The following is a 25,682-nucleotide window of genomic DNA, read 5'->3' as shown; positions in this document are numbered from 1 at the left end:
CAACCACGTTCCTCGGAAGAGTCCAAAATACTTGGCTTTGTTTAAAAACTACACTGCCTGGTAATGGAAAACTTGTCATCTCTACTTTAATCACCTGGGAGTCTACTCTGCATTCCCTTTCTGTTTTTCCCAGTTCTTTTCTTTTCTTTCGTGATCTGCTTCCGAAGAAGCTCTGCTTATTCTTTGCCACACGGGAAATAATGTTGAATTAAGGGCAATACGTTGCCGGGGGCTCCCGTTGCCTTCCAGTGGGCGTTAATGGTTTGGGACGGGGACGCTGCCTGTGTGCGCTGGAGAGTGACCCTTTTTTCTAATTGTTAGTGAGGGGATGTCCATATTTTCATATCACATACTGATTTTAAGCTCATTTCTTTTTTCCCTTTTTCTTCCCCCCCTCCCCGCCTTCCAGCGGTGTGAAGCTGTCGTGTTCCTCCTGTCTCTTTGTAACATCTGAGGGTGATGCGATGGCCAAACATCTGGTTTTCAATCCATCACACGAGTTTAGTAACATTATTTTCCGAGGTGAGAGTTTGAAAAGGAGCGGAGAACTCGGCGGGAAAAAAAAAAACAACAACAAAAAAAAATTAATTCGCGGGACGTCGTACGTCGGTTCGTAGACTCCAGGTCAAATACAGTTTTGTTTAGCGTTGGGCCGAGTCCTGAGTCCTCATCACGTGTAGTGTTAGGGCCCTTCTGTGACAGCCTGAGCGAGTCCTCATTGTTATGGAGATGGCGGAGTTCAGCGGCTCTGCCCCGAGCCCTCTGTCACCCGCACCCGGGAGCTCTTCCCAGGGAGAGACAATGGCGGGGCTTCAGCGAGTTCCTCTGTTCCTCCGAGACATCATTGTACCTCCCTGACACCGGGAGGCCCGAAGCAGCTGCTGGTGCCGGGTTTTGAATAGAGCCGAAAAGTGGCGTCCTGGCCGTTTTGGGGGGGGGAATTATTGCAACTTGCAAAACTTCGGGGTGTCCCTGCAGGGCTCTGGCCAAAGCCGAGCTTTCCTAACCGGGCTCCTTTTGTCGTTTCACACGGATGGGGCCGGGGGGGGAGGGATTTGCCGATGAGCGCGGCTCTGCGTGTGTTGGTTTGGCTGTGGCGGCCCTTGGGTGCGGGAGGAGGCCGGGATGGGCGTTAGCTCTTCCTACGGCGCGTTGGGATCCTCCTCGTCTTTGTTTGCACCGACTTAGTGTTTGTTTGCTAAGATACAAATGTTTGTTGTTTTTGTTTTTCTTAACAGGGCCTACTTGGATATCGCATTCCAGGTAAACTGTTTGTAAACTCTTCTCTGCTCTCATCTGTTTCGGCTTGTGGGGTTGGTTTTCTCCTTTGTGGGTTGGTTCATTCATTTGTTTTCCCTCAACAGCTTCATTTTCTGGGTTTTAAGATGGTCCTGTGTTCTCTCCCTTCAAGGCACGTTCAGCCCCAGGACAAAAGCGTGAAGAACACGTGCCCTGCCTATTCCCCGGCTAAAGCTGCTACTGTGAAAACAAAGTCTGTGTTACCCGCGAAGGACGACCTGGAGCCCGAGCTGGCACCGGCAGCCTACGGCCGGCCTCTGGTCTGTCAGGAGGAAGAGTGCTTAAATATTGATGCTCAAGAAGACGAGCAGCCGACAAAGGAGCCCGAGCCCGCGAGCAAAAAGGAGCAGCTGTCGGTAAAGAAGCTGCGAGTTGTACTGTTTGCCTTGTGCTGCAACACGGAGCAGGCTGCGGAGCACTTCCGAAACCCTCAGAGGCGGATCAAGCGCTGGCTACGCAGGTTTCAAGCTTTCCAAGAAGAGAACTTGGCGTCCCTGTCGGAGGGCAAGTACCTCAGCTTAGAGGCTGAAGAGAAGCTGGCGGAATGGGTCCTCACGCAGAGGGAGCAGCAGCTGCCTGTCAACGAGGAGACTCTCTTCCAGAAAGCCACCAAGATCGGCCGCTCCCTCGAAGGTGGCTTCAAGATCTCCTACGAGTGGGCGGTGAGGTTCATGCTGCGGCACAACCTCAGCACGCACACGCGAAGGGCCGTGGCTCACCCTCTCCCCAAAGACGTGGAGGACAACGCCAGTTGCTTCATCGAGTTCGTGCAGCGGCAAATCCACACTCAAGACCTGCCCCTCTCCATGATCGCCGCCATCGATGAGATCTCCCTCTTCCTCGACGTGGAGGTGCTGAGCAGCGATGACCGGAAGGAGAACGCTCTGCAGACGGTGGGGACCGGGGAGCCCTGGTGCGACGTTGTCCTCACCATCCTCGCCGACGGAAGCGTTCTCCCAACGCTGGTCTTCTACCGGGGTCACGTACAGCAGCCCGCCAACGTGCCGGAATCCATCATGTTGGAAGCAAAGGAGAACGGATACAGCGACGACGAAGTCATGGAGCTGTGGTCGTCCCGAGTGTGGCAGAAGCACACGCGGTGCCAGAACAGCAAGGGCATGCTCGTGCTGGACTGTCACCGAACGCACCTCTCCGAGGAGGTACTGTCCTTGCTGAGCGCCTCCAGCACCCTGCCGGCTGTCGTCCCCGCTGGCTGCAGCTCCAAAATCCAACCCCTGGATGTTTGTATAAAAAGGACTGTGAAAAATTTCTTGCATAAAAAGTGGAAAGAGCAAGCCAAGGAGATGGCGGACTCCACGTGCGACTCGGACATTCTCCTCCAGCTGGTTCTGTGCTGGCTGGCGGAGGTGCTGGAGGTCATTGGTGACTCTCCCGAACTGGTGCAGCAGTCCTTCCTGGTGGCCAGCGTCCTGCCCGGCCCCGACGGCACCGCCAACTCGCCCCGGCGCAACGCCGACATGCAGGAGGAGCTGATCGCCTCGCTGGAGGAGCAGCTGAAGCTGAGCGAGGGGCAGCGGGAGGCGGCGGCGGCGGCGGCCGAGGCCCAGGACCGGAGGGAGGCCGAGGAGGCCGCGGACCCCGAGATCCTCCATCAGCTCTTCGAAGGGGAAAGCGAGACTGAGTCCTTCTATGGCTTTGAAGACGCCGATTTGGATCTGATGGAAATCTGAGCACTGATCTTGCGAATCGTGATCCGGAAAGGGTTATTTTTTAAATAAATGTTGGATGAGACCATTACACTTCCCTGTGGATTTGTGGGTTTAGGAAATTCGTAGGCGATCACTCAGATAAATAGCCATTTATGCTGTTCATTTATAAGTTTTGTGCTTTTTTAAAAGAAAAAAAATCACTGTGTTGGTATTTTCTGAAAATATATTGTGGGTGAATATTTTTGCGTTTTCTTTACCTCACTGTATCATAGTTTTCTGTTTTTATTGTGCAGAAATGTTTTGAATTATACATTGTCAATGTGACCATTTCTAAAGAAAGGAAAAAAAAATATGTAGCTAATGAACCAGTATATAAATCTTTTGGTTGTCTTAACACAGATTATTTTTTTTTCTTTGTTATTTTTTTTTTTTAACACTTGACCCAGAGATTTAGGTTTCTGTGGAAAAATTAGATACGAGTTACTGCTTTAATGTGTGAACCTTCTATAATTGGCCATTAAAATTTGGGTTCGGTTTGCTTTGCATTTGGGGGTTTTTTTTGGGTTTTTTGTGGGTTTTTTTTTTTCCTAAAGAAGAGTTAATTATTATTTCGCTTGTGAATTTGGAGGCGGGGTTAAAAAAAAAAAACACAAGCGAAAAAGCGTTTTTGCCCGTTGGAGACGTCGCCCTGGGGCTCAGGAGGGGTCTCGGGCACCCACCTCCCTCCAGAGTCACTGGTGGAAAAGGGGAAAATCAGCTCCGTCTGATCTCCCCGAGCCGTAGGTGGGAGCTAAGACCCTTCGGACCATGAAACGTTGACCTTTAACTACTAGTAGTTGCTAAACCTGCTTTAACCAGTGGCATCAGACACTACGTTCCTTAGAATTAGAAATCTGATTTAACGAAAACAAAACTGTGACGTGCACAAAAAGAAGACGTTTGTTTTTATTTTTCACTGCCAGCTTAAATTTTTCTACAATTTGCATGTTTGAGGGTTTTTTAATTGTATGTATTACGGTATAAACGGAAGCATTTTGACATACGGAATTCGGAAGCACCTGCACCTTTCTGTTTCCATAGAGGTTTTGTGAACCTTCCCTATTTACCTGAGGAAAGCAGGAGGCAGCATGTGCAGACCTGTAAATGGTTCATCTTTAAAATGTACATAAGTGGAACATTTAATAAAACCAGGGAAATGGATTTATAAACATGCGTTTTTATTATGAAGGACTAATTTAACTCCGCTGAGATCGTCATGCTTAACATAGGGTGCATCACGAAGGGCTCCGCGCGGGAGCTGGGTCTCTCTCTGCGCCCCCCCCGGAGCCGTCCGCGTGGCCCGAAGAACCCGAGATGGGATGGTAATTAAATGTCTTTACGTGTCATTAACACTCGGGGCAGAGTTCTGTCCCATTTGCATTTCTGCGCCCCCTCCCTGCCCTTTAACTCTACACTGGGTTCAGGGGAACAACCTGCTCCCCCCACTGAGATTTTCTTTTTTTTTTTTTTTTTTTAAATAAAAGCCTGAAAAATCATTAATAAAACCCTCTCCTGAATAAATATTTTTACTGTTGTTTCTCTCCGGTAATAGTAAATACCGCTCTGTCCCAGCGTGTCTGCTGGCAGGAGGCAGAGCGGTGGGGAATTTAAGGAGGGAGATCGTCGTTATTCTTGTCTTCGAGAAATTCCTGGGTTTTCCCCTCTGCGCGTTCCAACTAGAGCGTCTGGTAGGCACCCTGCTCCTGCAGGATAGCCAAACCGTAGACTACAAAAACAATAAAAGCCACTTTTTTTGCTGCCCTTCTCCGGCAGGAATAAGGACTGGCGGCGGTCAGCGGCCTTCCCTTGAAAGCGGGCGCCTTCCCCAGGTAGGTGTTCCTGGAGCATCCCCCCAAACCCGCTCCCAGCGCAAACACCCAGGCTTCTCTTTAACGGATTTATTTCCTTTCCAAAACAAGTCAGATCAAGGCTTCCAAGGGAGTAACGGATTTACAGACACGTAAAGGGTGAGAACACGGACACAGGAGCCGGGAGCAGCTCGGCGGGGATCACTCGAAGCCACTGCAGGAAGAGATGTGATAAGGTCAGGATAACGCGCGGCCTGGCTCCACGCTAACAAAAATCCCCATTTTTTTTTTGCTTTTTAGCAGGTGCCGCCCATCAGCGGCGCTCGGCCGAGGCAGCCCGAGGGCAGCAAAGCAGACGGGGACGCCCACGAAACGCCTTTCCCCACTGACGCCTTCAGGCCTCGGCTGGAAACGGCAGAGCAGAGCCCGGAGCGTGAAGGATTTGGTTGGAGCAGGGCTCAAGGAGGCTCCTACTGAAGCTGCCCATCACCCAGCCTTCCTTACCCACTTCATTTCATGCCTTTGGGCTTTGCCAGACTCAACTCCCAGCCAAGAGCCCCCGAGCGCGTGTTAAGCCAGTGGGTGTTACCTGACGAGGTGGGCAATGTCCCAGTTGGCCTCCAGGGTCAGGGGTCCCTCCAGCTCCACGCCTTTCTCCGTTGCGATGGCGATTTCGTACTGAGGAGAGAAAATAGCGACAGTTCCCGACGAAGCCCCAAACCACTGACAGTTCCCGACGAAGCCTGACTGCAATACCCGAGTTTAAGACAGGCCCTGGGAAAGCTCTAATCAATCGGGGGTCAGGACTAGCAGCTGCCCTTTAAACGAGCTTGTTCTAACGTGGCTTTGCAATTCAGTAACGTTTTTGCTTTTCCCTTGGTGGGCACGTTGAGGCAGCAGCGCTAAACACAAACCCTTCCAAAGGTGAAGGAGTGCGGGCTCTGGGTGCCGCAGCCGCGGTGACGGGAGAAGCACCGTCAGATCTAAGGAAACGCCAGAAAACGCTCACCCTGTTGAAGGATCGAGCGTCTCTGTAGTACAAAATTTTCATGCAACGCTCAATCAAGTCACGGGCCTCCTCCTTCGTCAGGTTGGGTTTCTTCGCCAAGACTTCTCTCATCAGCGGCTGCGGGGGGAAAAAACCAAAATAAATACACAGTCCAGTATCTCGGCAGCTCAGTCACCCCCGGCGCTGAGGTCGCTTTAGCAGCTGAGCGGGAGAATTCTCTACCTGAGCCAGGTACGCTCCGTAACCTGTAGCAAGCGTGGGGGCTTCGAAGGCCACGCCGAGCATGTCCACGTAACCTAGGAAGCTAAAGGGACAGATCCGTGAGCATTGCGGGGAGGGACTCGGCTCCGGAGCCTCTCTGAACCCCGCGCCATGGCAGGCAGCCCCGGGGAAGGACGCGCAGTGACTGTCACACGCTCCACGTCACTCGTCCTCGCTCACCTCTCGCCGTTGTAGTAGCCTCCGATGACAACGGTATTCCAGAGCGGATTTATCTTGGACCTCCGGTTGTACATGACTCTCGTCAGCCAGGAATGGATGGCTTTGGGGCTGTAATTGTGACCGTCTCCCAACAGCTCCTCGTCGATTCTGATTCAGGGAGAAATTTCACCCAAGTGAGAAAAGCCGGGAAGCAGCCGGGTAAGGGAGCAGCAGCCCACACCCCGCAGGACAGAGTCCCCTCCCGCAGCCTGTTTCACACAAGCTCTTACAAGAGCTGAAACAGCCACAAAGAGTAACGGAAACCGGTTCTCCACAGCGCTCAGCGGGGAATTTGGGAAAGACACTTGTATCGAAGAAACTGCCAAATGGGGATTTCAGCTCGGTTTTATCCCTCCTTGTTTAATTACATTTCATTCCTTTGAGGGCTGGGAGAAGGGAGCAGCCCAGCAGGATCCACAGCACGGTCAGGGCTTGCCCAGCCCGAGCTGGGGGCCACAAGGGCCACGGCCGCGGCCACCAGCACTTACACCATCTGGTCGATGATCTGCTTGAGGTACTGGAAGTCGGCGTAGTCGCCGGACGCCCCCAGCATGGTGGTGTCGTTCACCTTCAGGAGCCTGGAGATGCCGCGGAAGCGCGCGAGGGAGCCGTAGGAGCCCATCATGTCGGCGGCGATGATCACCCCCCCGGCGAACTTCACCCCCAGCACCGAGGTGCCCGTCACCATCGGGCTCCTGCAGACCCCGACGTCAGCGAGGGCCCGGGCTCCCCCAGGTCCTCAAACACCCCCAGCCCTCCCCAGCCCCACATTTCCCCTCCCAGCCCCGCTTCTTCCAGCCCCCTCAGCCCTATTTCTCCCCTCCCAGCACCACCCCAGCCCCATTTCTACACCCACCCCCACCGGCCTCTCCCCAGCTCCATTTCTCCTATTCCAGCCCCCCATCCCCATTTCTCCCCCCCATCCCCACCTATCCTCCCCCCCAGCCTCTCCCCAGCTCCACTTCTCCTGCTCCTCGCCCCCAGCCCCATTTCTGCCCTCCCAGCCCCCCTCAGCTCCACTTCTTCCAGCCCCCCCAGCCCCATTTCTTCCCTCCCAGCTGCACCTCTCCCCCCCAGCCTCTCCCCAGCCCCACTTCTCCTATTCCGGGCCCCCAGCCCTATCTCTCCCCTCCCAGCCACCCCCCCAGCCCCATTTCTTCCCTCCCAGCCCCATCTCCCCACATCCAGCCCTCTCTGCTCCCCCTGCGCCGCTCCTCCCAGCTCCCCAGTTCCCCCAGTCCACCCCAGTTCCCCCATCCCAGACCCCAGGACCCCTCCCCTGCATCCTCAGCCCCCCCAGCCTCGCTCCCCGCAGCCCCTCCGGCACTCACAGCGTCCTGGTGAAGGGCAGGAGGCTGGCGGCGGGACCGGGTCCGCCGGGGATGTAGGTCTGCCCCGGGGCCGGGCCCTCGGCCCAGAACGGCGGCGGCGCCCGCGCTCCCCCGACCTCCATCTTAGTCACGGTGCGGCCCGCGTTGCGCAGGCGCGGCGGAAGCGCGGCCGCTCCCGGCCGCCGTAGGCAGGAGCGAGGGGGAGCGGCGCCATCTTGGGTGTGGCCTGAGCCGGCCGGGAGGAGAGGGCGGTGTCGGGCGCCATTTTCTGTGTGGCAGAACGCGCCTGCGGGCACGGGGATCCGTCCGCTGCCCCCGCAGAGCGCCCCGGGGGGGACGGGAGGGTCGGGACCGTCCCCGCCACACCGTGTCCTGGGGGCGGGTGCGGCGGTTGAGGAGCGCGAAGGTGCCGCCGCCGCCCCTCCCTCCCCAAGATGGCGGGGCGAATTACCTGCATCACGTGACCGACCTCCCGGGGCGGGCCGTCGGCCGGTGGGGGGCGTGGTTTGAGGGGGGCGTGGCATAACAGGGCTTGTCCCCGCCCCGGGGCGGGGCCGGGCGCGGCGCGGTCCAATGGGCGGCGCCGGGGGCGGGGCCTGGGCGAAGGTAACAGGTTGCGGTGGGCAGCGGCGGGCGCGCGCGGCGGCGGCGGTGAGTGGCGGGGACACCGGGGGGCACCGGGGGACACCGGGGCCGCTGTGCCGGGAGGGTGCCCTGCCCCACCCCACCCCACCGCAGCGCCTACAGGGGCTGGGGCTATGGGGGCTGGTGTCCTGGGAGAGGGTCCTGCCCCACGGCAGAGCCTATAGGGACCGGGGCTATAGGGGCCGCTGTGCCGGGAGGGTGCCCAGCCCTATGGCAGTGCCTATAGAGTTCAGGGATATAGGGGCTGCTGTCCCAGGAGGGTGCCCTGCCCCACGGCAGCGCCTATAGAGGCCAGGGCTATGGGGGCTGATGTCCTAGGAGGGTGCCCTGGGCTAAGGCAGAGACTATAGGGGCTGGGGCTATAGGGCCTGCTGTGATGGGAGTGGGTCCTGCCCCACGGCAGAGCCTATAGGGGCCAGCACCACAGGTGCTCAAGTCCTGGGAGCAGGTCCTGCCCCATATAGGGGCATATATAGCCCTATAGGGGTTGGGGCTATAGGGGCTGCTGTGCCAGGAGGCTGCCCTGCCCCACAGCAGCGCCTATAAAGGTTGGGGCCATAGGGGCTGCTGTCCTGGGGGGGTGCCCTGCCCTATAGCTGTGCCTATGGGGGCCGGGTCTGTCGGTGCTGTCCTCCCCAGGGTGTGCCCTGCCCTATGGCAGAGCCTATAGGGGCTGGGCCCATAGGGACTGTTGTCCTTGGCATGTCCCGCCCCACAGCAGAGCCCACAGGCACTGGCGCTGTAGGTGTTGTCCTTCCTGGAGCGTGCCCTGCCCTATGGCAGGGCCTATAGGAGTTGGGGCCGTATGGGCTGTCCTTCCTGCGCCATGCCCTGCCCCATGGCGGAAGCTATAGGGGCTTTCCTTTGTGGGGGAAACCTTGCCCTATAGAAGATCCTGTAGGGGCTGGCACTATGGGGACCCTCGTCCTTGGCTCAACCTATAGCGGTCCCCATAGGGGCTCTTGTCCCTAGGGGGTGACCAGACCTATAGCAGATCCTATGGGGACCCCCCAGGTGGCTCCCCCAGTGAGGGACTGGGGTTGTCCCCGTTCCACCCCTCCATCGGGGCCCTGCTGTCCCCTATAGCCCCTATGGGCGCTGCCTCACCCGCCCCTATGGCCCTGCGGGATCTGCCGTTCCCTATGGAAGCTGCACCCACAGGCGCTCCCGTCCTTTGGGGAGGGGTCTGTCCCTATAGGGCCCCTATAGGGGCGGCCGTCGCTGCTTCTCATTAGCACGGAGTTAATCAAGCGCCGCTGGGACTGTGGGGGTGTCACATCCCCGGGGGGTGTGTGTGGGGGGGGTGAAGCCCTTTGGGTGCGGGTCGGTTGTTTCTTGCGGGTGCGGGACGATGCGGTGGCTGCGGTGACGCCGCGGTCCCACCACCCCCCCCCGGCCCGGCGCTGCCCTACTTCCCGGGCTCCCGGCGCCGTATTTTTAGCAGTCCGTTTAAATAAGAAAGGGGGAAAAAAAAAAAAAAAAATATCTAGGGCTCGGGTGCCGTCCCCGCTGCCACCTGCCTCACCCGCTGCCCCGGGACTCCGTTGCCTCCCGAGGTCCCCCATGTGCCGGCTCTTGCCAACCGTCCTGGGGAGGGTGTTTGCGGCTCAATCGGGGCTGGCTTTGCCTCTCCCACCACCCCGACCAGTCCGGCTGGTTTGGAACGGGGTCGGGTTTTCCATCTCCATCCCTGGAGATAAGGTGCCGTTTAGCCCGGCGGAGGCCCCTGCTTTGTTGGCGGAGCCCCTCACCGCTGCGTCGTGGCTGCGGCACTCGCGGCATCCCCCCCAGTCCCTTCCTCAGCGTCCCCTTTTGCAGGGCGGGAGGTGTTGCCGTCCCTTTGGGGGGGTTGGTGCGATGTTGCGCGCTCGTGTTTGCGCTGCCCGACCTGCCCCGGGGACCCCAACAATGGGGGGCAGGGGGGGGGGGTCCCCGCTTTGGGGTGAAACCAGAGCCGTTGGGGACCTCTTGGCTTGTGGCGGAGCCACGTAACGCCCCCAGGGCTCTTCCTCGCTCCCCGCCCGTTCCCCCCAGGGAAGTATTTGTCCCACGAGCGCGTGGATGAAAATAATTCCGGTTTTGGAGGCACGACTCGCTTGGAAACCAGTAAACGGACCTGAGCGGCGTTTACCGCAGCACCCTGCGTCGCGGCTCGTGCGGTGACGGTGGTGTCGGGGCGCCGCGGTGGAGCCGCCCTCGGCACGAGGATGGAGAGCGGGGTTTGGTTTCCGAAACCCCTGGGAGAGGCCGGGAACGGGATTTTCCAGTCTCCGGGTTGATGATTAACCCAAGGGCTCTGCCCGCGGCCGGGTCGGGATGAAGGAATTCGGTCCTTATCAGCTCCCGCGGCCGCCCCGGGGGACGTCGCCTGGGGGGCGACCCTTCTCCCCGCCGACATCCCTCTCCCAGCCCCTGGCACGCTGCCGGCCAGCGTCACCGCGAGCCCGTCCCTGTTGCGTGACGCAGGTGCCCTGGTTTCGGGTTCCTCCGACACGGTGCGGGGTTTCGGGTCCCGGGAGAGCAGGAATAGCCGGTCCCCGCCGGTGTCGGGCCCGGTGACGGGCAGGGCAGAGGCACGGCGTGCGCTGCCTGCGCCCGAAATCGGCCCCGGACTTTGGCCCCGAGCGAAAGCCGGGCTGTGAACGCGGAGGGCTGAGCGAGCAGCCGCGCAGGTGAGCGAAGCCGTGGGGAAACCCTGGGTGGAAACCGCCCAAACCGGGTCGGGATCCCCCCCGCCCCCAAAAAACAACCCCCAGGTGGTGATGGGGGAGAAACGGCCGGGTTTGTGCGTCTCTGTTGGCTCCTTCCCCGCGCCGTCAGTCCGGTCACAAGGTGCTTTTGGGATAATCCTGTGGTTTTTTGTCCCCATCCTTGTGGGGTGCTGCTCGGAAAGGGGGGCTCGGAAAGGGGGAAAACGGAGCCAGCTCCTCGCCGGGGTCCCGGCATGTGGCCGCCCGCGGTCGAATTACGCGTCTGACCTTGATGGAGGAGGCTCAGCCCGACCTGGCAGCCGCGGCCTTTCCCACCCAGGTGTTCTGGGAGCCGGGGGTGGGGGGGGTGTGGGGGGGGGGGATGCAGAGCCCCGCCGGGCACAGGAGCCCCTTTTCCAGCGCCGCCCGCCAATTGCAAAACAACTTTCTGGGTTAAACGTCCTGGCCACAAAGGGCTCATTGTGCGGCCGGTGCGGGCGAGCGGAGCTGGCCGCCCGCCATCCCCGGCGCGGCCGGCAGCGCGATGCCGGGGGGTGTGCGTGACCGCCGGCAAGAGACCCCTCGGGCAAGAGACCCCTGGGCTCTCGCCTCGTCCCGCAGCGGGACCCCCAGGGCTCGGCGCTGCCCTCGCTGGGGTGCGTCGGAGCACAAGGCGCGCCCCGCGGACAATAACCAGCCTGTTCTTATCCCCGATTCTCCGTCCCTCCTGCTTCCAGGCTCCTTCCCTGTGGTTTCCAGTGAAATCCCCTCCCGGGGCTGTGTTTCCAGCGCGGGGCTGGGTGTTGCTCCGCCACACAGGAATGCGATCCGGCTCCAGCCCTTTCTCTGGAGCCCTTCCAGGAGGAAGGAGGCATTCCTGGGCTGTAACCGGGCCTGGCTCACCTGCTTCCTCCCGGCTTCCCAAACGCCACCGGAGCCCCCTGAAGCCGGCAGCGAAGCTCGGAAAGAGCAAATCCTCCTCACCCCGGTGCCATCCTGTGCCAGGCCGCGTTTGAGCCCGGCGACGTCCCCAACCGCATCCGTCCCCTGCCGTTCCCTGCCACCTGCTCCCCGCTTGTGCCAGGGCAGAGCCGCGTCCTTTGCCGGCGGCGGGGATGCTGGCGAGGCCGGCGCTTTGCTCGGCGAGCCCCTGCCGCGCCGGCAATGCCGCGGGAGGATGCTGTGCCGCCATGATGCCGTGTTGCCGCGAAGCCGTGCCGCCCCTCGCCACCCATCCAAAGGTCCTCCCAGGGCGGGTGCTGCGCCCACGGCTCGCGGTTGCCACCCCGATAGCAGTCGGGGCCCATTCCTCTCCCCACCCGGGCCGGGCTTTGTCACCGGCCGCACTTTGGACGCTGGCAGCCGGGGAAAATTCTGAATTTTGCTGCCGAAGCTGGTTGCCTCTCCTGGGGCAGGTTGGTGGGGGTCCTGCTCCTCCCGGCCCCCCGCAGGGGATGCTGCGGCGCGCGGCGGGGACGGGGCTGGTGGGGTCGGCGTTAGGGGCTCTGGCCGCGGGCGCTGGGCTCAGGGCGTATTTATAGAGGCTGGTGTCTGTTGCTGATCTCATTAGCTGGACACCGGGCAGGGATAACGAGCTCAGGGGACGGGGGCTCCTCTCCCATCACCTCTGCGGCTCCTGGGCTCCTTCGCCTGGGACATAACTAGCCATTCCCCTGCCCGCCGCAGCCAGCAGCTCCCGGTTGCTGCCCCGGCTGCTGGCTCGGGACAGGGATGTGGGAGACCCCACGGGTGACTCCGGCGAAGCCGAGGAGCCGCGGGAGCTGCCCCCGTCGGGTTTTGGCCGGGGGCCGGGAGCAGACGGCGGCAGTGGGGGGCCAGCAGGGCCGGGGGAAGCCAAGGACTCATCCCTCCTGGCGCTGCTCGCGGAGTCCGCGTGGCACCGGCTGCTGCCTCCAGCCCCCGCTGCTGCTCCGGGCCCCTCTCTGCCGTCCCACGGCAAGGGGCGTCCCGCTCTGGCTTCTTCCCCGGGGGGGGAAACGGGGGGAGACGTGGGCTCAGGGCTGACGTGAGGAGGTGGGAGACGCTGGGCATCCCCCCACTCCATCCCTGCCCGCTCCCCGTGCCGGGCTGGGGCGGCTTTGGGGGCGATGTCCCGATTTGAGCTGAAAGTGTGGGGTTTTGCTTTTGTTTTTTTGTTTTGTTTTTTTTTTTTCTCCACCTGCGGGATGGGTTTAAGCATCCCCCTGCCTGGCTGGGGACACCCCCCCGGGGACGCGGGTGCAAGCTGAGTGCTCGGCACCTCGCATCGCTCCTGGTATCCGCGTTATTTACAGCAGAGAAAGGAGCCGCGGCTGCTCCCGGTGCTCGGGGGGGGGATGAATACACAATGTCGTGGGGCTCGGGGGCTGATTTTGGGCTTTTCTGTCACGTAACCCCCCCCAGGTGCCTGTAGGGGAGCTCAGCCCCCCACCCCTCTGCGTTCCCCGCTCCTGCCGGTCTCCGTCCGGCATCGCCCTGGGTGCCGCCGGGACCGGGGGGGAGGGTTCCGTCACGCTGTTCCCAATATGTCACTGCTCATATCTGTCCCCTCCCCACGGGACGCGAGCGGCTGCCCCGGCGCTGGGGGTGATGCTGAGGGACGCCAGCTCCGGCTGCAGCCAGGCTGCGGCGTTCCTTCCGCAGCCGCCCGGGAGGCTTCGGGAGCGGAGCCCGGCTGCGGAGCCCAGCCTGGATCTCTGCCTCCCCTCCGCGTCCCCGGGCTCTGGCCACCAAGGGCCAGCGGCGGCAACCGCGGTGAGGGTCCGGCTGCGGGCTGGGGCTGGGGGGGGGTTTGCTCTCCCTGGCGATGCCGGTGCCGGCACAGCAAGCCTTGTCCCCGTCCTGTCCTGGGGACGCTGCAGTGTCCTCTGGCAGCCGGACCCTCGCCAAGCGCCGTCTCCGATCCGAGGATGACTCTGTCCCCTCTCCCCCCCCTCCTCTCCAAGGACCGCGGTGATGGAGTGGCCGGCGAGCGCAGCGATGGCGGAGAAGCAGAGCCCCGTGGATTACGGCGTCCAGATCCGCTTCATCAACGACCTGCAGGAGCCCCGGAGACCCCCCAAGGCGAGGGGCAAGCCCGGCTCCTACGGGGTGGCCGTGCGGGTGCAGGGCATCGCCGGGCAGCCCTTCGTCGTCCTCAACAGCGGCGAGAAGGGCGGCGACTCCTTTGGGGTGCAGATCAAGAGCGAGGGCTCCTACCCCAACCCCCCCGCCGGCCCCCAGCCCCCTGGTTCCATCAGCTCCGACTCGGACCTGCCGGAAAACCCCTACGTGGGGCGGCAGCTCCGGCACGGCTCGTCCCACAGCACCTCGGATGAGGAGACTGGCGGTGTCTCGGTGACCTCCCGCCATGAGCCCCAACCTCCGCCGGGCAAGCGGCTGCTGGGAGAGGAGCTGCGGAGGACGCAGTCCCACGGGGACCTGCTCAGCACCGCCGACCGCGAGCCCTTCGCCGCCGGCGCTCCCCGGCCCAGCGGCAGCCGGCAGCAGCGGGCTCTGGCCGGCGGCAAAAGCAGCAGCATGTTGAACATCGCACCGGAGCGGGCCAAAGCCCCCGGCTCGAGGGCCATGGCCAAAGCCCCCTCCTCGGACACGGAAGCCGCGGTGGGCGACAGCGACGTGGACACCAAACCCCTCTCCTCGGTGGATTCCCTCATCAGCAAGTTCGACGGGAAGGTGCAGCAGCGAGGGCGGGCGGCCCGGAGGGGCCGGATCCCCTCGGAGGAGAGGAAACGCTCCCAGAGCCTGGACGGCCGCGTCCCCCACCGCGACGTGCCGGATGCCGGGGAACTGAGCAGTACCCAACGCCGGGCCGGTGGCCTTCGCCCCGCGGTGCCCGCCGGCAGCCTCGGCCGCCCCGGCGGAGCCGTGGGGATGGAGGACGGGGGGGCGAGGAGCCAGCGGGCGAACCGGGGCGCGGAGGAGCCCGCGGGCGAGCGGCTGCAGAGCAAAGCCCGGGCAGAGCTGCAGGTACCGGGGGGGGGGGGGGGGGCCCGATCCTGCGGGGATCACAAGGGTCACGAGCTCCGTAGCCGAGGGGGGCACCGGCACCAAGGCGAGCGGCAGGACCCAGGGTGCCGGGTCGGGGCTGGGGGGGGACGACACACATGTCCTTGCCAGAGCTGAGCTTTTTTATCCCTTAAAGCAGCTCAAATCCACCCCGGACCTGCTGCGGGACCAGCGGGAGGTCGCCCAGCCCGGCGGCAGCGAGCACCCCAAGGAGCTCATCTATGGCATCCTGAAGGAGGGGTGAGAGCCCCCCCGAGCCCCCCCCCCGCGCCTGCCCCCGTCACTCCCTGCCCCTTTCCCAAAGCCCCCAGGCTGCGGCTGGGATGCTGCGGGGGCGGTTTGGGAGCGGGGGTGTCCCGGTATCCACATGGTGCTCAGGATTTTGGGGGGGGAGCGAGCGGCAAAGTGCTGGGGGTGTTCCTGCATCCTGGGCTGGGACGTGCCCCCACTCTGTCCCCCCCATCCCCAAACGCTTCCCTTTGCTCTATCCCGCCGTCCCCAAACGCTTCCCCTTGCTCCGTCCCCCCCGTCCCCAAATGCTTCCCCCCATCTCCATCCCCCCATCCCCAAATGCTTCCCCTTGCTCCGTCCCCCCCCATCCCCAAATGCTTCCCCCAGCTCCATCCCCCCCGTCCCCAAATGCTTCCCCCAGCTCCATCCCCCCTGTCCCCAAACACTTCCCCCCATCTCCGTCCCCCCCATCCCCAAACGCTTCCCCCCATCTCCGTCCCCCCCTGTCCCCAAACACTTCCCCCCATCTCTGTCCCCCCCCATCCCCAAACGCTTCCCCCCGCTCTGACGCAGGAGCAGCGAGAGCGAAATCTCCCTGAAGAGGAAAACCGCCCGGCTGCTGGAGAAGATGCAGGAGCTGGCGGTGAGTCGGGGCCATCCTTGTGCTGCTCCCAGTTTGGGGGGAGACCCCAAGCTCCCCCCCGGTGGTGGTGGTGGTGGAGGGGGTTGCGGTGCCCTGAACCCACCGAGTGAGCCCGGGGGGGGGGTCTCTCCAGGCACCTCCCAAGGACGCGGCGTGTTCCCAGCCCCAGCACAGAGACCTGGCCAGGAAGGTGGAGGAGCTGCAGGAGAAGCTCGATGAGGAGACCAAGGTGAAGCCAGGCAGAAGGTTAGGGGGGCTGGGGGGCTCGGGGGGGCCGTGGGACCGCGGTCTATATCCCCGGGGGGGAGGAGAAGCGCAATGGGCCCCTGCTCCGAGCCCCTTCACTTGGGCTCAGGTGCCCAGGCGAGACCAAATTTTCCCCTGGTCTGTTTTACACCCCGCTGGGGTGTCTCGTGGGCGCTGGGGGTCATTCCCATCCCTGCCGGAGCCGGGGGGGTGGGAATGCTGGGGAGGGGGACATGGAGCATGGCTGCGGTCGCTGGTCGCTGTGCCCCCGCGGAGGGGACGTGACCCGTGTCCCTTCTCCTGCAGCTCCGCCAGAAGCTGGAGCTGAGCCGGGATCCGGGCAGGAGCGGCACCGCTCGGGGCTTGGAGTCGCGGCTGCGGGAGGCGGAGGGGGAGAACCAGCGGCTGCGGGGGGCCCTGGAGAAGAAAAGCCAGGAGCTGCAGAGGAGTTTGCAAGAGTAAGAGCCACCGCGGGGGCTGCGGCCGCGCTGGGAACGCTGACGGAGGGTTTGGGGCGGGGGGGACATTTGGAGACACAAAGAGGGCTGGGGGAGCGCGAGGGTGGGTGGCCGTCACCCCCGCTGTCCCCGTCCCCTTCGCCGTGCCGGGACGAGCCGCCCACCATGTAGGTGCTCGTAGGCGGGTGCTGCATCCCCGGCCCCTCGGGGTGCAGATGTGGGTCCCCAGGGGCCGGCGGGTGGTCCCTGCCAGGCTCTGAAGGACCCCATTGCTGTTGTGTCCCCTTCCCCCAGGTTGAGCGAGGCGAGAACAGCCAAGGAGCAGGCGGAGACGCGGCTGGGCGACTGCGAGGAGCAGCTGCTGGCCACGCGCCGAGAGCTCGACCGCCTGCGCAAGGGCTCCGGCGCGGCCGCGGGCGGCGAAGCCTTGTACAAGGTACGGCGAGGATCGCGCCGAGGCGCGGGCATCCCCCTCTGTCGCTTCGCTGCCACCGAGCCGGGCTGTCCCCTTGGCCCACAGGAGCTGCTGGAGACCAGGGAGGAGCTGGAGGAGGCCCTGAGCTCCAAACAGCGGCAGGAGGAGCAGCTGCGGCTGCGGGAGCGGGAGCTGACGGCGCTGAAGGGAGCCCTCAAGGAGGAGGTGGCCAGCCACGACAAGGAGCTGGACCGTGTCCGGCAGCAGTACCAGAGCGACATGGACCAGCTGCGGCGCAGCATGGAGGACATGACGCAGGTCCGGCTGCGGGGAGGGCCGGGGGACGGGGACTTGCTGGCTGTGGCTGGGAAGGGTCTTTGCTTGGAGTCGGTGCCCTTGAATTCCCCCTTTAAATGGTCCTGAGCTGGAAATGGGGTTTGTGTCCTGCCCCAAACTCGCCCCATCGGAGCATCCCTCTGTCCCGGCTCTCGCTGCCCCAGGATGGAGATGCTGTGGGGAGGGCGGAGCTGGTTTGGGGAGGTCCGGGGGCTCCTCGCGTCCCTGCGTGGCTTCCCTGGGCTGGTTTGGGGGTTCCCCGGGTCCCTGCGTGGCTTCCCTGGGCTGGTTCGGGGAGGTCCGGGGGCTCCTTGGGTCCCTGCGTGGGTTCCCTGGGCTGGTTCGGAGAGGTCCGGCGGCTCCTCGGGTCCCTGGGCTGGTTTGGGGCGGTCTGGGGTCTCCTCGGGTCCCTGCGTGGCTTCCCTGGGCTGGTTTGGGGAGGTCCGGGGGCTCCTTGGGTCCCTGCGTGGCTTCCCTGGGCTGGTTTGGGGGGCGTTAGCCAGGGCAGGAACTCGGCATCGCCAGAGCATCGCACGAGGATGCCGCTCTGCGGGCGAGCGCTCAAAGGCTTCCATCCAGGATCAGGCCAGCCTGGAGTCGGAGAGGCAGAAGATCAACACGGTGGTGAGGAACCTGCAGCGGGAGCTGGAGGAGAGCGCGGAGGAGACGGGGCACTGGCGGGACATGTTCCAGAAGAACAAGGACGAGCTCCGCACCGCCAAGCAGGAGTAAGTGCCGGGGCTGCGGCTGAGCCGGGGGCGCGAGCAACTTTTGGGGAGGTCCAGCCGCCCGCCACCACCACCCAGCACCTTTACTCCAAACGCCGTTAAAATGCGTCGGGAGCTGGGATGGGGTTGGCCCTCCTCTTCCTCGCTGGGCACGCCGGGGAGGAAGGCGATGGCCGAGCCGGGTGCCGCTCTCTGGGCACGCTGGGGCTGGGGGTGTGGGACAGGGGGACACGGGGCTGGGTTTGGTGGCCTCATCCTGCCCCTCTCCAGGCTGCTGCAGGTGAAGCTGGAGCGGGAGGAGTTTGAGGAGGAGCTGCGGGAGCTGCAGGAGCGCTTCGCCGCCGCCCGGGAGGACGCGGAGCAGGCGCGGAGCAGCGCGGCAGACCCCGGCGAGCTGGAGGCGCTCAGGAAGGTGGGTGACGAGGGAAGGAGGCGGCAGGCGGCGCCGGGGACCCCGTCCAGCGCCAAGGGTCCCCGACACCCCACTCCCCTCCGTCCCAGGAGCTGCGGGAGGCTCAGCGGGAGCTGGCAGCGGAGAAGCGGAGCCGGGAGGAGCAGCTGCGGGAGCGGGAGCGGGAGCTGGCGGCGCTGAAGGGCACCATGCGGGAGGAGGCGTCCAGCCGCGACGGGGAGCTGGAACGGTACCGCAGGGACCTGCAGCAGCTCCAGGAGGAGCGGGACGAGGCCACCAAGGTGAGCCTGGGGACCGGGGGAAGGAAGGGGGTTGCCCCCACCCAGCCATACCAAGGGATGCGAGCCCAAATTGCCCCCCCGAGACCCACCCCCGCCTCCCAGCTCAGCAGCTAGTCCCGGCTCCATCCCATGCTGCGGCTGCGTTGCAGGCGAAGACTTCCCTGGAGAGCGCGCGGGAGGCCTCGGAGCAGGCGAGGAAGACGGTGGAGTCCAGCCTGCGAGAGGTGCAGGATCAGAACGACGACCTGAGGAGGAAGATCCTTGGGATGGAGACGCAGCTGAAGGAATACGAGCGCTTGGGCGAGAACTGGGAGGGCTCCCAGGCACGGCTCAAGGAGAAGGTCACCAAACTGGAGGTACCAGGACTGCGGCCGTTCCCCAGCTGTTCCCCTGCCGAGGGACGGAGCCTGAAGAGCCCCCTCCCCGCAGGCAGAGCGCAGGCAGATGGAGGAGTCGCTGGGCGAAGCCACGGAGCGGGAGCAGGAGCTGCTGATGGCCAAGCGGTCGCTGGAGACGCGGCTGGAGGAGGCTCAGCGCGGCCTGGCCCGGCTGACGCAGGAGCACCAGGAGCTGAGCGCGTCCTACCAGGAGGAGCAGCGGCAGAAGGAGCAGCTCAAGCGCGCCAAGAGCGAGCTGGAGGAGCAGAAGCGCCTGCTCGACCGCACCACGGAGAAGCTGAACAAAGAGGTTGGGGGGTCGCCCGGGTGGCTCCGGGGACGCTTCCACCCCCAGGACGCCCCCGTCCCCACCGTGTGCCGCGGCACCCAGTCCCCGTGCCGTGGGATGGGGAGCTCCCCTCGCTGGGTTTGGGGAGGGATCCGGGACTTTGGGTGCGGGTCTGGTTTCCCTGCGGAGCTGATTAGGACTGATCCTCCCCCCGGTGGCCCAGGAGACTCCATAAAACCACGCTGTCCCTAGGGATCAGCATCCCCTGGTGTCCCAGCGCCATGTTGTCCCCTGCCCTTCCCCGAGTGGCTCCGGCCAGAGCTCCAGGCTGCTCTGACAGGGCTGGCACCCCTTGCCGTGATGCTCCCGAGCCCACGGAAGCAGAAATGTCCCCCCAGCCCCATGCCCACGGGTACCTTCTCCCACCTCGTGCCCCGTCAGCAAGGGCAGGGGGTGCGTGGGCTGGTCCCCAGCTCCTCAGCTGTCCCCTCTCCGCCGCAGCTGGAGCAGATGACGGAGGAGTCCCACAGCTCGCTGGCGGCGCTGAAGTCGCAGCTGGAGGAGTTCAAGGAGAAGTCGCGGAAGGAGCTCACGGACTCCCAAAAACAAGCCAAGGATCGGGGCGCCGAGGTGGAGAAGATGCAGTTCAGCGTGGGGCGGCTGCAGGACGAGGTTACGGCGAGGGCTGGCGGGTTGCGGGTCCCCACAATGTCCTCTCCGTCCCTCCGTGTCATGCCCGGCGCCACGTCTGGCATGGGGACATCTTCCCCCTTGGGTGCCGCAGGTGGCCCGGCTGAAGCAAGCGCTGCAGGACAGCCAGGCGGAGCGGGAGAGTGCGCTGCTGGATAAGGAGGTGCTGCTCCAGCGCCTGCACAACCTGGAGCAGGAGATGGACACCAAGAAGCGCTCGCAGGACGATCGTTCCCGGCACGTCAAGGCGCTGGAGGTGGGGGAGCGCGGCCCAACGCCCCGAAAACCGCTCGCCCCGTCCCTGCAATGCTGCGTTGCTGACAGCGAGGGGCAGAGCTGGCCCGGGCGTCCTCCGTCCCGCAGCCGCTGAGGCAGAGGAGTTGCTGAGGAAGAGGAGTTGCGCAGCCCGGCAGCGCTGCGGGGCGTTGCTAATATTATATTTATTAATCGCCAGCGCAGCCGGCTTTGTGTCGGCTCCGTCCGGCGCTGCCCCGCGGCTGGGCTTGCCACAGGCCCTTGCTTTGATGGGTTGTTCTCCCCCGAAGTTGGGGGGGGGGGGTGCACGGGGGTCCGCAGGGCGTCAAGCGCCGTGTCTCACAGCCCAGCGTCTCCCTTCTCCTGCCCCCCCAGCCCCGACTCCACCGGGCTGCACCGGAGCCCCCCAGGCCGGTTGGGTTTTGCCAGGCTGGGAGCGTTGTCGGAGCAAACCCCCTTCCTCCGGCATCCCGGCTGGAGGGTCCGAGCCGGCGAGACCCCCCGAGGCTCCCGCTTAACCCTTCTGCTCCCCTCTCCACGCAGGAGAAGTCCAAGCGCCTGGAGGTGGAGCTGGACGAGGAGAGGACCACGGTGGAGCTGCTGACGGAGAGGGTCAACCGGAGCAGAGATCAGGTAGGGCGGGAGGAGCCCCCCCTCCAAACCCGGCTGGTGCCGGGACGGAGACCCCCCCCCCGGCTCCGGCAAAGCACCACTGGGTAACGCGGATCCTCGGGCGCAAGGAGGTACAACCCCATGTAATGAGTCGTTAGCGAGCAGCCCTCCGTCGCGCTAAATACAAGCGGGACGACGGTGTCTGAAAAGCCGGTTCGGGCGCGAACGGAAATTATACGAGCTCGGCGCGGGGCGGGGGGGCGCGGAAAAAAAAGAAATCCCCTGAAATTACAGGGTGAGGTTTGTGTTTGTGCAGGAAGTCGGGGCTTAAATTACACCGGGCTCCCGGCTCTCCCCTCCCTGTCAACCCACCCGCTAATTACCTTCAAAGCCGGAGCCGGTGCCTGGGCTCTGCGAGCAGGTGGGAGCCTCCCGCAATCCGCCGGCGCTGGGTTTTGCCGGGATCCTGGGATCGGCAGCTCCTCCGCTTACAGCCCGTCTCCCTCCTGCCCCACCGGGATCCAGCCCGGGGCTTGGAAAGGGGGATTCGCACCCCTCGGGCTATGGGGAGCCGGTGAAAGGGGGGAGGGGGTCCCGTTTTTCCATCTGGGAAATGGGCACATCTCGAAGGGAGACTTTTCCCATGACCCCTGGACGTGTCTGAAGCACGGGCGCTGCGGAGCGGGATGTACGTGAAACCGCGGCTGGGTTTGGCTCAGGAGTGGCCCTACCGGCTTTTGGGGCGCTCGAGTAAAATTTGAGCAAATTTTTTTTTATATATAAAACTCCGATTTCCTTCGCTTTAAAATTAAACGCACAAAGCTGCGCGTTTCGCCTTGGTCAACTTGAAAGGGGCCCCTGGGGCCGTTCTGGGTTTGCTCCGTCGAAGGATTAAACCCATTCTTGCCCCCGGCACGGCTGCGCCGTGGTGCCGGGCAGAGCCGGGAGCGCAGCCGGGTCCCCGGCTCCCAGTCCAACCAGTTTAAACCCTCCAGTGGAAAACTGCAGCCCTCGCCTCTGGGCCGCTCGCCAGAATGGCGGTAACTAATTTAGGAAGGAACCGAAATCCTCTCGTCGGGGGTTTTTGGTGCCGTCGACACCGGCTGCGTGCCGTGGGACGTTGGGTGCACTGAGTCCGCCCGTGCTCCGCAGCGCTGGTGTTGCGGGAAGAAATCTGAGCCGTGGCCACCTCGGTGGCCCCAGTCGCTAGCCCAGAGAATGTGGCGGCAAAGGATGTGGCAAAACCAACCCGTGCTGCGTTCCTTGTCCCCAGATCGACCAGCTGCGGGCAGAGCTGCTGCAGGAACGCTCCAGCCGGCAGGACCTGGAGTGCGACAAGGTCTCGCTGGAGAGGCAGGTACGGCTGAGCCACGGGGGGCATGGAGCCAGCGCGGGGCCGTGGGGACAGCCGGAGGGGACAGCGGGACCCCTTGTCCCATGGGGGGTACGGGGCGAAGCGTCCCGGTGCGGCCCCGCTCCTCTCTAGAGCATCCCTGGGAGAGGGACCGTGTTCCCAAGGAGCTTTTGCTGCTGGAAAACTACTCCCCCTCCTCCTCCCTGCTCTGGATACGGCCCGTTTCCTTCCTCCCCATGTCCAACCCCTGGCCGGAGCTTCCCTGGAGCCGTCCGGCATCTCCCCGCGGTGGCATTCCCATGGGATCCCCCTTTCCCTCGCGGCTCCCCGCCAGCCTGCCCGGGCTTGCGCTCCAAACCCTTCGTTACCTAACCCCGAGCTGGCTCTTAACGAGGCGGATCAATGGGAACTGAGCTCCCCGAGCTGTTCTTGTTCCCGGCGCGGAATTACGGCTGCCAAGAAAAACACGGGGCTCCTGCTGCTGACGCTGCGGGGCCTGGCCCGGCGGCAGCCGCCATCGTTACCGCTGCCCGGTTGACGAGATCGGGGCGACGCCGCTGTGCGGGACGGGGAGAGGAGCTGGTTTTTCTGGTGCTTTTGGGGAATTTTTATTTTTTTTTTTTTTTTGGCCGACGAAGGCGGTTAAGAGCAGAAACTGGGGGATGATGGGTGTCGTGTCTTGCACCCGGTGGTGCCCGGCACATCCCGGTCTTGCCTCGTGCCCCGACTGGTGCCAGCACGGCTAATTGTCGTTATATAACCCGGCTCGTTACGTCTCCACCTTGGGAAAGGGTTTCTGGGCCCTGACTCACCGCCTGTTTACATAAGCGAGGTTCTGAGCCTTTCGCACTGGGCTGGGAACCCCAGTATGAAAGCGGGGGGGGTTGACGGGGACGGTTTTTTAGGGTATTTTGCTCCCCGCAGAACAAGGAGCTGAAGAACCGCTTGGCCAGCTCGGAGGGGCTGCAGAAACCCAGCGGCAACGTCTCGCAGCTGGAGGCGCGGGTGGAGGAGCTGCAGGACCGGCTGCAGGCGGAGGAGAGGTACCGGCCACCCCCGACCCCCGCCTCGGGGCTGGGGTGGTGGGGGGTTGCCTTCGGCCTCTCCCCCCCCGCCAGCCCGGCTTGCCCACCCACCCGTTGTTTCGCCGCAGGGAGAAGAGCGTCCTGCTGTCCTCCAACCGCAAGCTGGAGAGGAAGGTGAAGGAGCTCACCATCCAGATCGACGATGAGCGGCAGCACGTCAGCGACCAGAAGGACCAGGTGGGTGGTGGAGGGGAGCCCTCGGGAGATGCTGAACGGCTTCCGAAGGGACCCCGGGGTGCTTGTCCCGCACCGGCGGGGGAAATCCCGTGGGAATCGCCCCCTCTCCCTGCAGCTGAGCCTGCGGGTGAAGGCCCTGAAGCGTCAAGTGGACGAGGCGGAGGAGGAGATCGAGCGGCTGGAGGGCGCCCGCAAGAAGGTGCAGCGGGAGCTGGAGGAGCAGCACGAGCTCAACGAGCAGCTGCAGAACCGCATCAAGGCGCTGGAGAAGGAGGCTTGGTGGGGAGCGCGGGGCTGGAGAGGAGGGGGATCCCAGCCCCCGGCCCTGGGCTGGAAGCGGGGTGCCAGCCCCGTCCCCGCACCAGGGCTGACCCCTCTTCTCCATCCCCAGGCGCAAAGCCGCCCGCTCGGCCGCCGATTCCTCCCTGCAAGACGATGGGCTCAGCTCGGACGAGGAGTTCGACAGTGCCTACGGGCCCTCCTCCATCGCCTCGCTGCTCAACGAGCCCAATCTCCAGACCAGCTCCTGCTGACGCCCGCTCCCTCGGGGCCAGGGACCGCCCATGGACCCAGCTGCTCCACGCAAAAACTCTGCCATTACCAAGGACGTGAAGGAAGGTGCCCCTCAAAAAAGCGGTTGGCGGGGGGAGGGACACCCCCCCCACCCCCCCCCACTCCCGGACACTGTCTTCCCCCCTTCATCTTCATACGGGTCTCAGGGTGCGTTTGCACCGTAGCTTTTTATCCGGGGGGGGGGACGACACACACTCACCGAGGCCGGCGTCCCCTTTGGTGACTGGGTCCTGCCGGGCCACCGTGGCCCTGGGGTCCAAGACACGGCCCCTGGGGCCAGAGGGGCTGGGGGCACCCGTGGCTCTGGCCACCCCCATATATTTTTATATGCAACCGCCCTTCGCCCCTCCCCGGCCCTTTTTTCCTCTCTCAAAGTGCTATTTTAAATAAAATCGAGCATTTTAATGCCCGCAGCTCGTCGTCCAGCCGGGGCCGGAGCGGTGGCACAGGCTCCGGCGCATGGGGCTGCGTTGGCACCGGGCTCCTGCCCCGCTCGGGGAACGCAGCTCCTTCCCCACTCCGCTGGATCTGGCCTGGAGATAAATCCTCGTTATCGCTAATTAACAAGGATGGGAGTCCTGCCAACTGCTAATTAGCGCCATTGCCTTGATTGGCAGGTGGTTACCGCAGTTCCCCTCCGTGGCCTCGAGCGGGGCCGTGCTGGCTCCATCCCTGAGCCAGCGCGGGGCCGGGACGGTGCCTGGGGACCCGGCCACCCCCTCCTCCCTGCTGCCTCAGTTTCCCCTCCCACACCCTGGTGACAGTTTGAGTCAGCAGGGAGGGACAGGGTGACAACACCAGGGCTACCCCTGTCCCCTCTCCGGTCACTACCGGCCCCGTCTCTGCGTTGCTGCCGCCCAGGGCTGTGCCAGGCTCGGCGTGCCCAGCACCTGGCCCCGCACCCACGGCATCCCCACTGCGGCTACACCGGGCCGGCACAACCGGTTCTGCCCTCGGCTCCTCCCGGACACGCGTGTCGGAGCCGAGGTCAACCACCGTCCCCACCCTCTGCCTCAGTTTCCCCAGCAGCCGCTCAGACCAGCAAGGGGTCTGGGGTCCGCCTGTGCTTCAGTTCCCCCCCCCCCCCCCCCCCCCCCCCCGGCACTGCTGCGTTGATGGGGGGCTCAGGGGCCATGGGGTGTCCAGGGGAAGAAGGGGCTGGGTCCTGCGCCTGAGCGTGACCAAAGTTTGCCGGTCCGTGGCTTTGCCACTGGCAGCCAGCCCCGAGGGAGCGAGGTCCTCCAGCCCGCAGAAACTCCTGCTGCCCCAACCCCCCCCGGGACGGGGTGTCCCCACCCTGGGGCTGGAGCGTGTCCCCGGCTCGGCCCCAGTGACCGCACGGGGCTGGAGCGTGTTCCGGGCCGGCGGTGAACCTGAGGCCGGCTGAGCTCATCACACTGGTATGTGGCAATTAGCGTTGGGCAGAGAGGAGGCAGCCGGCACGCCCAGGCCGCCCGCCATGGCACAGGGACACCCGCCCCGACAGTCCCCGGTCCCCCGACCCCTGGCACTGCCCCGGGGGCTGCGGCACCCACCAGGCG

The 25,682-nt window shown here is 63.9% G+C and overlaps 3 protein-coding genes across 19 annotated transcripts in view; 2 read left to right on the top strand and 1 right to left on the bottom strand.

Annotated features, from left to right (window-relative positions):
• The window catches only part of POGZ (pogo transposable element derived with ZNF domain), a 36,371-nt gene extending 32,194 nt beyond the window's left edge, over nucleotides 1–4,177 (top strand). For all 14 annotated transcript variants that reach the window (XM_054182472.1, XM_054182470.1, XM_054182467.1 and 11 more), the window contains 4 exons: nucleotides 1–60; nucleotides 410–522; nucleotides 1,239–1,263; nucleotides 1,412–4,177. In XM_054182472.1, the coding sequence (XP_054038447.1) occupies nucleotides 1–60; nucleotides 410–522; nucleotides 1,239–1,263; nucleotides 1,412–2,990 (1,777 nt within the window). In that variant the 3' untranslated portion in view covers nucleotides 2,991–4,177. The remainder of the gene's footprint in view (nucleotides 61–409; nucleotides 523–1,238; nucleotides 1,264–1,411) is intronic.
• Nucleotides 4,178–4,891: 714 nt separating this feature from the next.
• Nucleotides 4,892–7,796, bottom strand: PSMB4 (proteasome 20S subunit beta 4). Its single transcript, XM_054182479.1, has 7 exons — nucleotides 7,637–7,796; nucleotides 6,794–7,000; nucleotides 6,267–6,413; nucleotides 6,048–6,129; nucleotides 5,826–5,942; nucleotides 5,406–5,494; nucleotides 4,892–5,030 (listed from the first exon to the last, which is right to left on the bottom strand). The coding sequence occupies exons 1-7, from the start codon at nucleotides 7,756–7,758 to the stop codon at nucleotides 5,018–5,020; spliced, it is 777 nt and encodes a 258-aa protein (XP_054038454.1). The 5' UTR covers nucleotides 7,759–7,796; the 3' UTR covers nucleotides 4,892–5,017.
• Nucleotides 7,797–8,246: 450 nt separating this feature from the next.
• Nucleotides 8,247–24,543, top strand: CGN (cingulin). Of its 4 annotated transcripts, none has more exons than XM_054182903.1 (21): nucleotides 8,247–8,287; nucleotides 13,917–14,940; nucleotides 15,116–15,219; nucleotides 15,784–15,853; nucleotides 15,987–16,082; nucleotides 16,406–16,557; nucleotides 16,852–16,993; nucleotides 17,078–17,290; nucleotides 17,888–18,036; nucleotides 18,307–18,448; nucleotides 18,538–18,729; nucleotides 18,879–19,085; nucleotides 19,159–19,416; nucleotides 19,897–20,067; nucleotides 20,180–20,341; nucleotides 20,884–20,973; nucleotides 22,226–22,309; nucleotides 23,231–23,349; nucleotides 23,460–23,568; nucleotides 23,684–23,847; nucleotides 23,960–24,543. In XM_054182903.1, exons 2-21 carry the CDS (start codon nucleotides 13,927–13,929, stop codon nucleotides 24,099–24,101), a joined length of 3,780 nt encoding a protein of 1,259 aa, XP_054038878.1. In that variant the 5' UTR covers nucleotides 8,247–8,287; nucleotides 13,917–13,926; the 3' UTR covers nucleotides 24,102–24,543. The 4 variants fall into 4 exon arrangements, with proteins under 4 accessions (XP_054038878.1, XP_054038880.1, XP_054038877.1 ...); XM_054182905.1 differs by lacking the exon at nucleotides 8,247–8,287 and adding an exon at nucleotides 10,247–10,953 and having other exon boundaries at nucleotides 15,119–15,219; XM_054182902.1 differs by lacking the exon at nucleotides 8,247–8,287 and adding an exon at nucleotides 10,247–10,953.
• The last annotated feature ends 1,139 nt before the right edge of the window (nucleotides 24,544–25,682 follow it).

The sequence above is a fragment of the Rissa tridactyla genome, chromosome 23, assembly GCF_028500815.1.
Source record: "Rissa tridactyla isolate bRisTri1 chromosome 23, bRisTri1.patW.cur.20221130, whole genome shotgun sequence".
Classification (NCBI taxonomy): domain Eukaryota; kingdom Metazoa; phylum Chordata; class Aves; order Charadriiformes; family Laridae; genus Rissa; species Rissa tridactyla.
This window is presented reverse-complemented; position numbering and strand designations above follow the sequence as displayed.